The 17,563-nt window shown below is 36.5% G+C and overlaps 1 protein-coding gene across 2 annotated transcripts; it reads left to right on the top strand.

The window, feature by feature from the left end:
• The first annotated feature begins 2,492 nt into the window (after positions 1-2,492).
• zgc:171566 lies at positions 2,493-15,894 on the top strand. 2 transcript variants are annotated; one of them, XM_063472917.1, is made up of 10 exons: positions 2,493-2,622; positions 2,724-2,908; positions 4,134-4,248; positions 7,587-7,637; positions 8,351-8,435; positions 8,609-8,747; positions 8,906-9,012; positions 10,884-10,974; positions 11,442-11,579; positions 13,772-15,894. In XM_063472917.1, the coding sequence occupies exons 2-10, from the start codon at positions 2,794-2,796 to the stop codon at positions 13,891-13,893; spliced, it is 963 nt and encodes a 320-aa protein (XP_063328987.1). In that variant the 5' UTR covers positions 2,493-2,622; positions 2,724-2,793; the 3' UTR covers positions 13,894-15,894. The 2 variants fall into 2 exon arrangements, with proteins under 2 accessions (XP_063328987.1, XP_063328986.1); XM_063472916.1 differs by having other exon boundaries at positions 2,493-2,908.
• The last annotated feature ends 1,669 nt before the right edge of the window (positions 15,895-17,563 follow it).

Genomic DNA, 17,563 nt, shown 5'->3' with positions numbered 1-17,563 from the left:
AATGCTTTGTTTTTGTGTGTTTTTTAACGATTATGCTATGGAGGGTACACACAGGCAAAATTTAAAGAAACTCAGTATAGGTATTACAATTAAAATACTGAACCTTTGGAAAGTGGCTGTCTCATAGTCTTGTAGACATCTAAACTCTCAGTAAACATGTGCATCAAACCCTCATCATGTAAGCTGTGATAACAGATTTTTTTCCCAAACTAACATATATTAAAACTATGAATATATCCTCTATAAATTATTTAGTTTAGTTTTAGTAAAATCTAACTACCCTAGTGTGTGTGGTGGATCTTTTATTGCCTCCAAAATAGGTCACTTATCTTATCAGCTGTGAGTCTACATTGATAAGACAATAATAGTTGACTGGGGACAAAAATGTGTGTTTGTGTGTGAGAGAGAGAGAGAAAGAGAGAGGGAGAGAGAGAGGCTCAAACCCTTCAGGTTTAACTACATTGAGGTCCTCAGGGGTCAAAATAATCTGATACCCCAGCACAATAAATCATAGCTTATTAAAAATGTCTGACAGCAGGCAAAAGGCAAAGTGCATATTTAAATTTAGATTTCCTCTAATTCATTATTACATGCAAGTGATAAAGTAAAAGTTTCTCATACCGTGTGTTCTGACGGCCGGACAGAGTGAAAACTGACCTGTGGAGGAGTTAGAGAGACCGAATTTGTCTTTAAGGTAGGAATAGCTTATGTTAAAAGTGTGAACATAGGCTATATGCTATCATCTGTGTGTGCTGTGGGTGTGGTGCTATCAACTTAAGGAGTCACCTGAGGCAGAGTAGGTTCGAGTTTGTCCTGTGCCTCCCCCCTGCTTAGCCATCCTTGTAATCAACAGTGTTGTCTGTGTTGGAGCAGTCTTTAGCTCAGATGTTTGGGTCAAATCATTCTGTTTTCTTCTCCAGCCAGGAGCTTGACGCTTGGTTAGGGCTGCCATGTGGAGTTCTTTTTTTTTTGTTTCATTTTCATTTTCTCCTTTTCCTTCTGCTAGACTTTGAGGTTGATCTTAACATGAACGACATGATGCCTGACCTCCTCTAGTTGGCCTCTTTCCAAGAAATACAACTAATCTCTGTGGCGATCTCCCCTCAGAGATTATGAAAAAACAGTTTCTCACGTGGGTTTCTGAAGTAGTAATCTCATTGCTCAGGTCTACAGGGCGGTCAGTCGTAATGTCTGTAGTGAACACTGAACTCAGTTGAGTATAACGTTTTTGAAGAGACTCATCATCCTTTTTTTGCATGGAGTCAATTGGAGCCCTCCACTTCAACCATATGAGGGACAGCTGAAGGGTCTCCACATCGCTGTTGGGTGTGGTGGGCTATGGTACAAAAGGAGAAGGTAGGTCAGGGAGGTTTCTGATAAATCAGCTTGTTGATGTAAAACTCCCTGTGGTCAATGATCAGTCAGTACAAGGATCTACCGGTGTGGCCCCATGATATCTCTGTTGGTAGTGGTGGAGGTCAAGCAGGTGTAGCCACTGGAAGGGTTTGACACACTGAGGCTCTAAGGATAAAAACAAGAATTGTTGTGAGTGGATTTATCTGTTTTATCATTTTCCTTTTATCATTATTACTATTATTTATTATTATTTAATTATTATTATTTTTTCACCTCGTCAGGCCAGGACTCCACAGTATATTTAAACCTACAGGCCAGTGGACACTCTTTCAAGGATGAGGATGTACACATTCTGGACAGGGAGGAACGCTGGTTTGAGCGAGGAGTAAAGGAGGCCATTTAAGTCAAAAGGGAAAGACCATCTTTGAATCGAGGAGGGGGCCTAAGGGTACACCTTTTGCCATCTTACAATGCTGTGATTGCAGCCATTCCCTAACTCTCTGTGAATGGTACTAATGGCCATTGATCAGTGGGCTTTGATCAATGAACTTTGAACAGTGGTTGTTGATCAATTGTCATGCGAATTTGCATATTAATGATCAAGGAACTGACCTCCCAGCTCATTGTTCCTTCAGTGGGCTGGTTTCAGTCATTATGCAAATGTACTGTTTATAAGATTTGGGGAAACCTGCAGTCAGCTGAGACTGAAGAAGTCGCTTGGATGAGTGACGAAACGTTTCTCCCACTGAAAACGCTACATCCAGATGAACAGAATCAAACTTTGGGGATATTATTATTATTATTATAACTCTTATTATTTCTCCTAAACGTTTTCCTCTGCTTTTTTTCTCAAATTGCATTGTGGGTCACACTTCCACATGCTTTCGGGCGACTTTGCATTTAATTATAATCATCTCTGTTATTCTGCAATCTATTTTGTCTTAGCTGACTCATGCACGCTCAGTGTTTCTCTTTGTTAAAACCCCCACGCCCAGTATTTAGCTGTACCTGTGTAGAGGAGGAGTCTGACGATGCCGTCTGATCGCGCTATCTCTGTCTTTTTAATGGGGACGCACCAGAAAGGAGGAGGCTACTCAGGATGACGTTGTTCTTTGCAGGCGAGTGCCACACGTGACTGACTTGATAGTCGGAACACCTCAGAATACAGACCGAGGAAAGTAGGAGGACTGCGAGAGAAGCCGGACGACCTCCTGGAGCACAGCATCAGCACCCGGAGGACGGCATCATTTCTGGGATTGCTTCTTTGTAATTTTGCTCATTTTAATGAACGCTTTAACCTTTTTGTCAGCTGTTTGTTATTTTAACGGGGAAAACAGCAACAAACTTTTGTAATCATTCATTTCCAGCCTGCAATCCAGCTGACATTGATTGCCCCCTCCAGCGGTTTTGTGTTAGGAATTGTGCGCGGTGTTTTGAATGCCTCGAACAGCTGCAGCAGTCTTCGCGGTGCTGACCGCCTGCCTCTGGTGCTCACCCGCTCTGTGTGCTGTAGGAAGAACCCGCCAGCAGCTCAATTACCGACCAATTATCGGTAAGATTTGGTCACATGAACGGTAGTATTTAGTAAGTACTGGTCCCCGTAGAAGTCGGTTATACACGTGGATAGTTGAAGGCTCTTATGTAATTCTCGTCTGGAACGTTCGAGAAAAGGTGTGTTACACGGATTGGGGGGTGAGTGAGGAAGGGGATGTCTTCCCTGTGGATTGGTTTACACGCTGTTATATTGAGATATTATGTTTTTGATCATAGACTTTTGGTTGTCTTCTCTAGATGTCTGCTTGGTGTTTACTGCCATGGTCCAATATTTGGGGAAAAAAATCAGTGCAGGTCACATTTTCATTATATGTTGTTCATTCTTAAGTTTAATGGTGTTAATACTAATAACCATAAGAAAATAGATTATATTTAACCTATTGCTTTTAACCTCACTTGGAACGTATTTTTGACCTGTCCTTTAATTGAGGCTATGCTATGTTTCGGATCAACAAGTTTTAATGTTGCACTTTGCCAGAGAACCTAATTTTGCTGTAATGCACCCAACCTGTTTCATTGCTAAATTCAATTCAACTCAGATTTCAATTAGGGGAAGTAGCTGGTTAGACACAAGATTTTAAGTATAACAGTAACTTCAGCTTTGGCTACATTTGAAAGAATAAAATCATATCACGATTCAGAGATAAATTTGAGCGATGTTCAGATAAAGAAGATAACCAACAACTGGCGTTCACAGGGGCATTTGAATATCCGTGCCCAAAAAGAAATGAATTTGAGGTCTCAACGAACTGTCGACTGCTGCTTCCACTGCATTCACTTCCACCCCTTAGCTTCTCTCTTTTCTTCTTTTAATTTATAGTTTAATAGTATTGTTCTGCTTACTCATTAGATTATCTCACTTCATTAGTAACTGAAGTGGTTGTTTTTGATAAAGGCCATATTAATCTAATTTTATAATACTCAAAGTGTGTTCTTTTAAAAAGGATAGCTCAAAATGAAGCATCATATTATACAAAATTTGTTACTTTGTTCACTTTCAACTATGTACACAGAAAAGAAATTAGGAAAAGTGACTCCTTGGTGGGTTGTTTTATTTTTATTTTATTTTTTTAGGCATTTTTAGTATGACAGTCCTGTCTAATCTGTCCTTTTAGTGAAATTTTTAACTTTAACCATGGTTAAACATTTTCACTTTTGTTTCACTGTTTGAGTTCTTCGTCCTCATTATATCTGCTATATCATGTGTCTTATGTTCTTGCTAGGTGTGTTGGCACAGGAAAACCTTCCATGGGACCAGTTTGCTCGTGGGTCTTCTTACATAGCTGCCTCCTATGTCAAATACCTAGAGGCTGCTGGGGCCAGGGTTGTACCTATTCGGTAAGAAAGTTAGATACGTTTAAGGAAATTATCCTTAATAATACTTGTTTGCACCAAGACCAACCTGTGGTCATCAGGTCCCTTCATGACCTCTCTGTGTTTGCTGTGTATTTCTTATATGCATTTACTCTGTCTCTTTCAGCACCCCTTGAAGCACTCATACAATTCACATATGATTTGCATACAAAACGAAAATTCATTACTCTACCAGACAACTTCTTGTTTTACACAGTAGTCATTTAATTGTATATGTTTTCTAATAAGTGCTTTTTTTGACTAATTGTCTGTACAAAACAAATGTTTCGGGTAATTAAGAAATTGGCTCTGACTCAATTCATTGCAATAATCTCAGTACTGTTTGAGCCACATGCCACTTAGTGCACATCATATGTTTAGTAACTCATCATACTTCTTTTCTTTTTACTGATTTACTGATAATGACATTCCACCTTGTTTGGATTATAACACATCATGAACGTTCATGATTTAGCTGTTAATCAAAATTTAAATGGTGGTATCTTTGGAATGCGAACGACATTATGCCAAAAGACAAGATTCCTTTAAATGGGCTGGTAGAAGTAATACAAAATAGTAATTCTTGTGTCTATGGTGTTAAGTGGCACGTGTGCTAGCAGGCAATGCTATATATATATATATATATATATATATATATATATATATATATATATATATATATATATATATATATATATATATATATATATATATATATATATATAATTTTATTTTTTTTAACTAAATATTGGCAGTTACGCTTTCATTTATTTCTCTTTGTAGCATTTAAGGTTTTAGGCACATTGTTATAATAAAACAATAGTATCAGTATGCTCCATCCTTACGTCATCTAATTGTAGCTGCTTTCAGTTGTTGCTTGTTTGTGGCTCTCTCTGCCTTGAGTTTGTCTGCAGTAACTTAAAGGTATGCTCTGTTGGGCTGACAGGTGACTGACCAGATCATTGAAGAGTATCCCAGTTTTTTGCCTCATGATACATCTGGGTTGCTTTCGCAGTATCTTGCATATCTGTTTAAAGAATTGTATTGCAGAACATGGCCAAACTTTTTTTTTTTTTTAGATGTTTTCTCACCTGGCCTTTCTGTTCTTCGGTGTAACCAGTGGTTTGCACCATGTTTTAAACACTCTGTACTTACCTTTATGAAAGCATCTCTTGGTTGTAGACTATACACCAATCAGACATAATATTATGACCACTAACATAAGTAAATAAGACTGATTATCTCTTCATTGTGATTCCCGAAGTGGGGGGCATGGTATGGATTTTAAAAAAAAAATGAAAAAAGAATGCTTGGACACTGCTAGCGTCATGCACAGGTTTTTGACAGGGTTCCCACACAAACGCAAAGCAGAAGATGAAGCACCGCCAAATATGCTTCCAAACCAACTTCCTTCCAAGCCAAAGACTAGAAAATACGATTGAGCATATCTTGCCTTTGGCTTCACCTGCACAACGGGTGGTGCCAAGGTAGGTATCCCCAACAGAATTTGTTTCACGGACAAACAGTATCCCACATTCTTGATTTTTAGTTCACAAACACTTCTTATAATGACTAACTACTCCTGAAATATTGGGTATGTTAGCTCTTTATACAGTAAAGTTACAGTGGGATACAAATAATATCAGGCTGATCCTGCCACAAATTGTTCCCCGTGTATAAATCACGGACAAACAGTATCCCACAGTTGTTTATGTTTTTAAACCCATTTTGCACAGACAGGCACGTTGAATATTCTTGCACAGTTTAAAAAAAAAAAAAAAAAGTGAAATAATGTAAAATAATTACACCGTAAAGATGGGGTTTTTTTGTTTTTTTTTTCTGTTATTTAAGGCTGCGTCCACACGTACATGGGTATTTTTGAAAACAGAGATTTTCCATTTTCGTTAAAAGAAAAAAAAAAAATCCCATCCACACGTGCAGTTTGGGTTGTGAGAGCGTCTGTGTTGAATGTAGAAGCCATGTCCGAAGTTCACTCTGACAGCTCCGTCTTTCTAAATGGAGGGACAGTAACTGCCTGTGTATATGTAAGCGTGTAAAAACTACAGATAGTAACAGCAACAGTATTTTTGTCTTTATCTGCCATTGTAGAAATTTATCTCGCGTAAATAATAATGTGGCGCACATCGTGTCGTCAAAAAAGGCGCACACCTTTGACGTTGCGTGACTAAATCTCAGTTTTCCTCGTCCACAGATAAATGCAAAAAGTGACTTTTTGAAAACTCCACCCTGGCAGGAGTTTTTAAGAATCTCAGTTTTCAGTGATCCAAAATACCGTTTACGTGTCAACGAAAGGCCCAAAAGCATATTAAACAAGCTGGCAGAGGCAGTGTGATGCTTTGGGTGATATTCTGCTGGGAAATCTTGGGTCCATATGGATGCCACTTGGGCACATACCAACTACCTAAGCATTGTTAACATTGCAATGTTTAAGTTATTTACTGTACAGCCCTTTGGTCCCGTGCTGGGTATTTTAAAGTGCTTTATAAATAAATTTGGATTGTTACAGACCATGTAGACCCTTTGATGGAAACTGTATTCCCTGATAGCTATTAACTTTTTCACCAAGATAATGCACACTGTCACAAAACAAAAATGGTTCAGGAATGGTTTGAGGAGCACAACAATGACTTTGAGATACTGACCGGGTCTTCAAATTCCCCACATCTAAATTCAATAAAGCAGCTGTGGGACAAACTAGACAAACAAATCCAATCCAGGGAGCCCCAACCTCCAACTTACAGGACTTAACAGGGCTTGTTACTAACATCTTGGTGCCAGATATCATAGCACATTCAGGAGTTGAGTCCATGCTTCGTTGAGTCTAGGCTCTTTTGACAGCAAAAGGGGGGGCAACACAATTACACAGGTGGTCTTAATGTTATGCCTGATCAGGATATATAAATATAACTATAATTCCTAAGCATTTAATGCATTACTTTTTGTGAAACTCTTAAATTAAAGCCAGAAAGTCTGTGCTGTGTTTTTATCTTGAGTATTTAATTTAAAATCTATCATCATGGTATGTACAAGCAAAATTCTAGAAAACAAAATATGTAATTCTTCAAATGTTTATGGAGTAAATTGGGATTGGAGATTCTTCTGTAAGGTTTCTTTATTTTTCAGGTTTGCTTTTTATTTGTAGGTTTATTTTTTTTATCTATAATTTTAAACCTGACAAAATGACTTGTCTCATAAGAGTAGTGTTCCTCAAATGTGATTAATAACTAATTTGATTTTCCTACATAGGCAAGGATTTTACTTCTTACATTTGCTTGTTTTCTTTTCTTTTTTCTTTTTAACAGAATCAATCGCACAGAAGAAGAGTACGCCAAGATATTTAACTCAATAAATGGGTAAGTTGACTGTTGTCTTTCATACTGAATGCATTTTGTTGTAGTTCGAATAAGGTGTAATCGTAGGTCTTAAACAGATATTCTCTTTATTTACACTTAATTTGTACTGCAAGCTTTCTTTATGTTATATTGCAGCAACACAGGTTATTGGATTGGCTCATAAGCTTCAGAGGGTGGTCAAGGCTTAGGTTGTAGATTGGTTGATTACCTTGTAACCAAGGTTCTCTGAGTGGAGAGAATATCTTTCTGACTGAGTCTAAGCATGATAGAGAACAGGTTGTTGGCAAACCTGACAGTCACTGAACCTCAAGTTAGTTTTCATGATAATGACTCGTTTCCTATTGGCATGTGATTTGGTGAATGAAAAGTATATTCTAATGAAATAGACAGAAATATGAAGCTTAGCTGTATGTTCAAAAGGCATGATTTAACTGCACACCATTTAAGTGTTAAAAACTTTTGCTCACTGCTGCACATCAGTTGCATCCATCCAGTTTTGTTAGAAGTTATTCAGACCTTTGTTCTAGTATCTATGATGTCTGGCTTCAACATTTCTATATGCTTACTAGTAATTGGTTGTAATTTTAACACATGAGATATTAAGAGTTACGCTTGAAGGAATTGTACTTATTGCTTTTACACAAATTTGAAAAGGTAGTCACAATTCCATTGAAGCACCTCCTAGCTTATTTGTCTAAATTGTGGCTCCTCAGGTTGTTGTTGCCAGGTGGAGATGTAGATCTTCAGACGTCACAGTTCAGTCGAGCTGCCAAGATCTTTTACAACTTGGCTCTGAAGGTATGGGTTTTGATTTGTTTAACTGTCTATCAGGACTGACTAAATCTTTAGAGCTATCTAAAGATTTTAGAGCTATCTAAAGATTTAGGCTATCTAAAGATTTAGGCTTAAAAATAACGGCCATTGCCTTCATTTATTGGTACCTTGTCTTTATTCACTCCTTGGTCCTGCAGGCCAATGATGCTGGAGACTACTTCCCTATTTGGGGAACCTGCCAGGGCTTCCAGCAGCTCACTGTCCTGACTGCCAACAAAAACCTCCTCACGCTTACTGATACCAAGGCTGTGGCTCTATCTCTGACACTCACATCAGGTTTTTCTGTTACTTTCTGTTATTCCATTGGTTATTTTGTCAGGTTAGATACAAGTTGGCTTACATTCTTTCAGAGTCATTCAAATTAGCATATTTTTATATATTTATTCCATGAAAATATACTCCATGTCATTCTCATGTCTGTATCCATCCACTAGTGGCCCCATCTAGCCGATTATTCCGGAATTTTCCCAAAGATTTGCTGCGGTCTTTGGCTAGTGAAAACATCACTGCAAACTTCCACAGTTGGAGTCTCTCCATGCAGGTATTTTCTGCTTCTTTTTTTTCTTTTCTTCCTGTCATAGGTGAAGTTTTTTGTTTTAGTTTTTTTTCTGAAACTTTTAAAATGTTTATTATATACTAATCTGTTAATGGAAGAAGAACAGGTTGCAAGGGATTTGTTTTTGTTTTTTAAATACAGTCTCATAAGTACCATCGTACTTAATCCAGGAAACACCTGAAACACCTTTGAAAACTGTTTAAACTGTCCAAAAGAATACCATCTTACTACAAATTTCTGGTCAAGTACTTATGGGTGGAAAATAAACACAAGCATAAACTATGTTGAGTTTTCTACTTTAGCATACTAACATGACGGTGCACCTCAGCAACAAAGGAGCTGAAATTTAAGCTTTTCTTCCATGAATGTGTGGCGATAAGAAATCCTCATCTTCCGCATAGTACATATAATTTATATAAATGGAGATTGAACATGTGCTCTAATTGGTCTTCTTTTGACCAAATAAATTATTGGCTTGTATCTCAAATTTTGGTGTTGTTAGAAATAAATTGCAAACACGCACATGAAACGTCTGCAGAAGGTCCAGAAAGAGGCTCCACATTTGTCTTTCAACAAGTCTAAAAGTGGACAGATATTGTTGCTCCTGTCAGCCACCACACAGACAAGTTCTTGTTTACAGATGATTTATTCAGTGTTCAGTGACAGGATCACTCAGCGTCTAAATCATCGTGAGAACTAACCAAACAAAAGCAATTCAGCAACATCACCGTTTCTTAAACATAAAAGATAATACTACTTAGATTTTAACACATATTTAGTGAAATTAAATAACTGTATTATTGTAAACGTGTTGCATGATGGTTATCACAGTAAACCCAAACAAAACAAAGGTGTAGAAACAAATGCCTGTTTATGGCAGTTTCATCGAAACTCAAATTAACAAAGACACCCTAAACACACCTCATTGCCCGCTGTAGCCAAATGGGAGAAAGTAAGTTCTTCCTCTCAAAGGTAAGTTAACAAACTGGGTCTAACTTAACCCAATACCTTACATGAGTTCCTTAAAACTTTAAGTCCAGCTTGAAGGCAGTACGTTCCACAGCGGCAGAACCCGCAGTGCGCCCATGCTTCCCTGCTCTTGTGTCACCACAACTCAGTCCGTGCTGCGCATTACTTCCGCTACTCCGAATTTCAAAACAAAGTCCCACGATTAAAGGAAAATTACAAATATATCTAATAAACACAAGGAAGAACATGAAAAATACTTCACTGTCAGTTACAGATATAAATGTAGACTTTAGTAAGACCACACTGGTGGAAATTCGTGTTACATCAGCACAAGGGTCAGGAAGAAAATTGATTTAGAGACTTATTAGAAAGATGAATAAGAAAGAAGTGAGCCAATTTAAAAAAAAAAATAAAAATACTAGAGGAATTTGTACTACGGACAAATGGTTACTGTATACAGTAAAATACACTAGAAGACACATCAGGTTTTTTTTACATGTTCAAACAGTAGATTGTGAATGATAAAATATAAAAAACATTTTTATTTTATTATGAAATGCATCTATTATATCTAATTAATATATAATTGGTGTTTTTGAACCACTTAGGGTGGCTGTACCTCAGGTGGTAGAGCAGGTCACCTACTACTAACCTCCACGTCTGCTCCAGTTTGTGTGCCAAATGTCCTTGGGCAAGATACTAACCCCAAGTTGCTCTCTGATGCATTCACTTAAGTATAAATGCATGTGAATGTTAGATAGAAAGCACTTGCGTAGAAAGAGTATTTTTAAAAAATGGTTGTGTGAATGAGGCAAGTTGCGTACAGCGCTTTGAGTGCTCAGAGTAGAAAAGCACTATATAAGAACCATTTACCATTCCATTTACAGAATTACAGTCGAAATGCCAAACTCAGGAGGTTTTACAAGATCTTGTCCACTAACAGTGATGGAAAGAAAGAATTCATCTCTACCATGGAAGGTAACATTTATTAACTACCCTGTAGTTTCCATGCCATTCGTTACATAATGGATTCTTTTCTGCTGTCTTAAACACACATGAAATTTGGCATAACTATCCACCAGATGGCAGCACCACTGTACAACTAGAAACCTTGGCTCAGTCCAACAGGAAAAACTCTCTGATGACAGTCACTCATATTTTTCTTGTTTTTAATATAATTGATCACTCCATGATTCAGTGGTTTCCAAAGTGGGGGGCGCAGAGCTGTGGGGTAGGCAGATATTCCTGTAAAACAGGGGGGCCTAGCTAGCAAAAAAAAGCTGGGGAACCACTGCCGTAATTTGTTTTTAGGGAAACGACATTGGAATTAAATTTGCTGTGACATATTTTGTATTGATGAACCTATTAAGTTCAAGTTAAGTTATAAGTTGGTGCTGATGACAATGATTTGAAATAACAATATTAATAATGTCTCTTGTTTTCAGCCAACCATTACCCATTTTATGCTGTGCAATGGCATCCAGAGAAAAGTCCTTTTGAGTGGGTAGATAAGCCAGGAATGATTCATTCTGTCTCCGCTGTAAGGGCCAGCTTCTACACTGCCAGCTTCTTTGTTTCTGAAGGTAACACAAAGTCTGTCCAGTCCAAGTCCAGCCTATAGATATTAGGACAATCACGTATTTTGTTTTTAATAATTTGGCCTCTACACATCACTATAGTAGACTTGAAAATGAAATAATCAGGATTTGATTCAATTCAATTTTATTTAAAGTATACAGCACAAAATCACAACAAGAGTTTCCTCAAGGAACTTGCTGTAATATTGTAAGGTAAAGACAATAATGGAGAGAAACCCAACAATCAGACCCTATGAGCAAGCACCTTGGCAACAGCGGGAAGGAAAAACTCCCCTTTTAACAGGAAGAAACCACTGGCAGAACTAGGCTCAGTCATCTGCCACAACGTTGGGGGTGAGGGGAGGGAGACAAGACAAAAAAACATGCTTTGGAAGAAAGCCAGAGAATAATAATAACTAATAATTAAATGCAGAGTGGTGTATAAACATGTGGTGAATGAAAAAGGGGTGAGAGAAGGAGAAATGCTCTGTGCATCATGGGAAGCCTAGGTCTTAAGGCTTCCCTTAAGACCTAGGCTGAAGCACAACTAAGGGTAGCTTCAGGGTCACCTCATCCAGCGCTAACTATAAGCTTTGTCAAAAAAGAAAGTTTTAACCCTAATCTTAAAAGCAGAGAGGGTGTCTATCTCCCAAATTCAAGCTGGGAGCTGGTTGAGACAGAAGAGGGGCCTGAAAGCTGAAGGCTGTACCTCCCATTCTGCTTTTAAATATCCTAGGAACCATAAGTAAGCCTGCAGACTGAGAGGGAAGTGCTTTACTGGGGGGATATTGTACTATAAGGTCTTTAAGATAAGATGGGGCATGATTATACAAGACCTTGTATGTGAGAAGAAGGATTTTAACAGGGAGCCAGTGAAGAGAAGCCAATATAAGAGAAATATGTTCTCTTTCCAATCCCTGTCAGTACTCTAGCTGCAGCATTTTGATTAACTGAAGGCTTTTCAGGGAGTTTTCAGGACATCCTGATAATAAAGAATTACAGTAGTCCAGCTTGAAAGTAGCAAATGCATGAACTAGTTTTTCTCTGCGATAGGATATTTCTAATTTTAGAGATATTGCGCAAATGGAAGAAAGCAGTCCTACATATTTTTTTTAATGTTTGCATTGAAGGATGTATCCTGTTTAAAAATGACTCCAAAATTCCTCACAGTGTTACTGGAGGCCAAGGTAATCCCAAGATAACACTGAAGCACAGACATTTGGCTTTAATTTGAGAGGATTCCCAAACATGTTTACGATTTACGGCCACTTTTATGCACTGCTCAAAAAAATTAATGAAACTTTGAAAACATGTCAGATCTCAATAGGGAAAAAATATGTTTGATATCTATACTGATATGGATTGGGTAATGTGTAAAGGATCTCACATTGTTTGATGGAAATTAAAATTATCAACTTATAAACAGCTGAATTCAAACATAGAAAAAAGTGAAAAATGATGCGGCATGCTAGTCTGAAATTTAATTGCAGCAATTCAAAATGGTAGTCGGTAGTTTGATGCTATACTGATTTTAAAAAGTGTCCTTTGTTTTTTTTGAGCAGTATATTTTGTTTTATACCTCTCAGAATTAAAACTTTAATCATTTGATTTTCTAGATCCCATCACTGAAATTGCATTTGATAATACTGTGTGTATAAAAATATTTTTATATATATATATATATATATATATATGTATATATATGTATATGTATATGTATATATATATGTATATATATATGTATATATGTGTGTGTGTGTGTGTGTGTGTGTGTGTGTGTGTGTGTATATATATATATATATATATATATATATATATATATATATATATATATATATATATATATATATATATATATATATATATATATATATATATATATATATATATATATATATATATATAAAAATATAAAAAAAGGACATTCAATAAACACTGTTATTGCCTAGAAACAGTAGTTCTGATGCAGAACAAAACACTGAAATTTTAAACTTGGTGATTAAATTTGAGATATTTGTTGTGGTAAGACATTTTGGAATTGGTGAATTAATGCAGCAAATGGTTCATTTATGTTTAAGTCATTGCTGATGCATAACAGTCATTCAGCACTTTTTATAAAGAGAGTAGCCGTGTTGCTGTATTGTTAAACTACTCCACTACTTTGTGTTGTCTTTTCTTTCCTCCTTTTTCTCCTCCAGCCATGAAAAACCACCATCGTTACCCCAGTCCTGATGAGGAGGACAAAGCTCTCATTTACAACTTTTCTCCCGTTTACAGAGGTTTTGATGCTGTCTTTGTGCAAAATTATTACTTTGATTGATGATCAGTGCTGAAGATGAACCATACCTGGTCACAGCCTAGTCCAAGTTTGTCAAATCTTTTCTGGTTTAAACTTGATAGAGTTTCAACATACAGTTGCCTAAGAAATCAAGTCACAGATAAAATGCAGAAATGAAACTGTGATTAAAATGTAGTGATAAATGATAGTAGAAAATATGTCAGAAAATATGTCAAATAAAGTCCCAAATAATTAATTTAATATGGAACACTGCTAAGAGATAAAAAATAAAAAATAAATGCTCAACAAGTGTATTTTTTTTCTCCTGCAGTATTTTCAAGACATGTTGTTAGCACTGGTTTTAATCCAAATAAACCTTGCAATTTTGGGGGGGAGGGGTGAGTTACTAGTCTGATCATTTTTATTCCAGAATGTATTTAAGCCACCTGCAGGATCCTTAACGTATACTGTTAACCTTTTTTTGTTTGATTTTAATTTATTTAGTACTTTTACTTTATTTTTTGACAGCATTGTTTGGGGGTTAGGATCTATTAAAACACCATTTTTGGTATATAGGTAATTGTCTTATCTGAGTCGTTTGGATAAACCAAGTCTGGGACCAGTAAATTCCTAACTTCCAATGTATTTCTTTGAGCTTACAGCACTTAAAAATGAGTAGATACCTTAACAGAGCAAGTAGATGCAAATTTCTTCATGTATTTACTCAAGATATTGTTTAAGTATATATTTTATAACCAAAGACTAAAAAGATGAAATGGGCATGATCAATAAACACCGACTCACCAATTTTTCATGTTGATGTTTATTATTAGCACAGTATTATTGACAGTTATGAACAAACTGTTGTTACAATAATACAATACAATAATTTACAGCAACCCATCCTCTAACATCAGTGTGTAGTTCATATTTTTATTCATGTCATCCAGCATATGTCATCAAAAATTATATTTTAACTACCATCTCATTTTGAAGTACAGTGGTCCCTCATTTATCACAGGATTTATGTTCTAAAAATAACCCGCGATAGGTGAAATCTGTGAAGTAGCCAACTTTAGTTTTTTACAATTATTATAGATGTTTTAAGTCTGTAAAACCTCTCACAACACACTTTATACACTTTTCTCAGACAGGCATGAACATTTTCACACTTTTCTCTCTTGGTTAAACACTCTCAAAGTTCAAACCTTCGTAGAAAAATGAGTCCAGTATTATATAATGAAACCTAAGGCACCCGTGATTGACTTTGACGGTACCAAACGTTTCGTCGACATTGTTGTGTTTGTTGGGAAGAAAACTTACAAACATATTGTACAGCACTTCAGAGTCACACTGCTAGCGATCAAAGATTTGTGTAAATTTGACAAGCTGAACGCATTCTGTACATGCATAGTACATATAATTTATATAACGCGGCACGAGATTGATTGACAATGGTCTACAGCCAGGACGCAGAACACAATGTGCTGTAATTAAAAAAAGAAATCAGCGAAGGGACCACTGTATTCAGTTTTTTTTTAAGAGCTTCTTTATTCTTAAAAAAAAAAGTATCAGTATCTGTTGTAAGTTCACCTTACCTTGATTGTATTGTTTTGGACATAGGTGTGCATCCAAGTGTTTTATTTTTTACTAAGAAATGGTATATTTTGTAAAACATTGACTGAGAATGATGCTTCTCTGATGATTTGCAGGTTGTTTTTGTCAGGTTTAATATTTCTATTGACATTAACTGGGGTTAAATTATGCTAGTAGGAATATACAATCAAAGTATAATCAAACAGATGGTATATGAATTTTGGATTTTAAAATTACTGAACTCTTAAAAGTTATAGTATGATTTCATAACTTTCCCATCAGCAAATTTCCTAAAACTAGTACATGAAATTAAAAAGGCTCATTCTTGTCCAAATTTTGTTTACTATTTAGCTAGTCATCTTAATTTCTTTTGATACATGTATTGAATGTACGATTGGTGGAGGTTGCTGTCTTGTTTGTATGTTGTACCATGTGTCAGATGATTAGACAATAAAGGGAGTTAAATAAACTTCAGTCTATCCAAGAGTCATTGTTTTCTCATGAAAGAAAAGGGTGAGAAACAATGTTTAAAACCAGTACTGTAGTGTGATTTTTTTTTTTTTTTTTTTTTTTTTTTTTTTTTTCCCCAGTGTTAAAAATACAAATTCTACCACCCATATGCACTCACAGAACACTGTATCAGGTAGGTGGGTCAACAAGAAGCCTGTCGCTGGAAACCTTAGAAATTTTGATTCATGTCGAGCAGTTGCTCTAGATTTGTTGTCTGGATATTCATGACGCCAGTCTTCCATCCCACTGTCAGAAGAAGGGTATACCGTTGTCATAAAGGGAAGGATGTGGCTAACAACAATGCTCACGTAGGTTGTGACATTTAAACAACTCAAATACTACTATGGGGCTGACGTCTTGAAAGAAAATATTCCCCACATTCAGACCTCCACAACAGTGAAATGTACACAATACAAGGCAGAATGAATCTATGCTAATATGTTGTGCACACGAAAATTGGACCTTACGTTTCAAATTTCACAGTTCAAACCCAGACTTATTAGACCAGGTAATGATTTCTAATCTTACTCCAGTTTTGGATGAACCAGTTCAAATTATTTCTGTTCTTTGCTGACAGGAGTGGAAACTAATGTAGTCTTCTGCTCCTGTAGCCCATCCACTTCAATGTACTTTTTTGTGTTTGTGGGGCAGTATTTCCTCACTGGATCAAGATATTCACATTGTGTTGTTGCAGAGAATCCACCTGGCCACTGTCCCACTCAATGAACACATTTCCTAAATATCATGTTTGCTGAAGAGATTATGTCTTTATTTTAATTGAAAACCCTTCATAAATCCTGTTGGCAACAGCCAGTATAAACAAAAATATTATGCTTAATTTAAAAGCAATACAAGGCTGTTCATTGTTAATCTAAAAACAAATTCCTAGCATTTCTGTTTATATAATTCTATTCAATGTTTTGAATTTGTTGATGGACTATTGCAGTGTTTATGGTGCGTATCATCTGTCTCTGGTGCATTGCAGACAACATCATTTATTGGATATTGGATGTGTGTATATACATCTTACTGTAGAAATGAGTAATACATCTTATTGTTTTTATAATGTAATATAATCCAAGTAATATAATGTTCAAGAAAAGGTGCAATGGGTTCAAGGTGGGGACAGAATTACATCAGGGATCTGCGCTGATACATTTTTGTCTAATGTATAATTGTCTCTTTTGTATATTTCCCTCATATAAAAACACAATTTCATTGTTAAAGCATTGCACAGTTTTGCACATTATTAATGTTGCCTGGTGAAGTCATGGTATCGGTTTGAGGCATACTAAGTTTCTAAATGCATGGCACAACATAAAAAAGCAATCTTGACAGGACAAGATTCAGCTGTACATCTCCACCTAAAGGATAAAGGTCATTCTTTCGATGATGCCAACCTTCCCATTTTGGACCAAAGAGACTGATTGTTTGAAAAAGGAGTAAACGAGACCATCTATGCCCACTGTGAACAACCAACTTTGAACAGAGGGCATGGCCTACGACAACAACTGTCTGCCACGTGCAATGCAGACCCCTTCCCAGCTCAACCACCTCTCACGTCTTGTATCAGGTGACCTCAATAATTTGTCAGTCACTAGCCAGT

The sequence above is a fragment of the Pelmatolapia mariae genome, linkage group LG5, assembly GCF_036321145.2.
Source record: "Pelmatolapia mariae isolate MD_Pm_ZW linkage group LG5, Pm_UMD_F_2, whole genome shotgun sequence".
NCBI classification, from domain to species: domain Eukaryota; kingdom Metazoa; phylum Chordata; class Actinopteri; order Cichliformes; family Cichlidae; genus Pelmatolapia; species Pelmatolapia mariae.
The sequence above is the reverse complement of the archived record's forward strand: the minus strand, read 5'-3'. Positions and strand labels throughout refer to the sequence as shown.

Bases quoted from the DNA above. Each gene is read 5' to 3' on its own strand.
- zgc:171566 (XM_063472917.1), top strand. From the start codon at position 2,794: ATGCCTCGAACAGCTGCAGCAGTCTTCGCGGTGCTGACCGCCTGCCTC. The intron at 7,638-8,350 runs GTAAGTTGACTG...GTGGCTCCTCAG, and splicing joins ATATTTAACTCAATAAATGG to GTTGTTGTTGCCAGGTGGAG. The intron at 9,013-10,883 runs GTATTTTCTGCT...TTCCATTTACAG, and splicing joins GTTGGAGTCTCTCCATGCAG to AATTACAGTCGAAATGCCAA.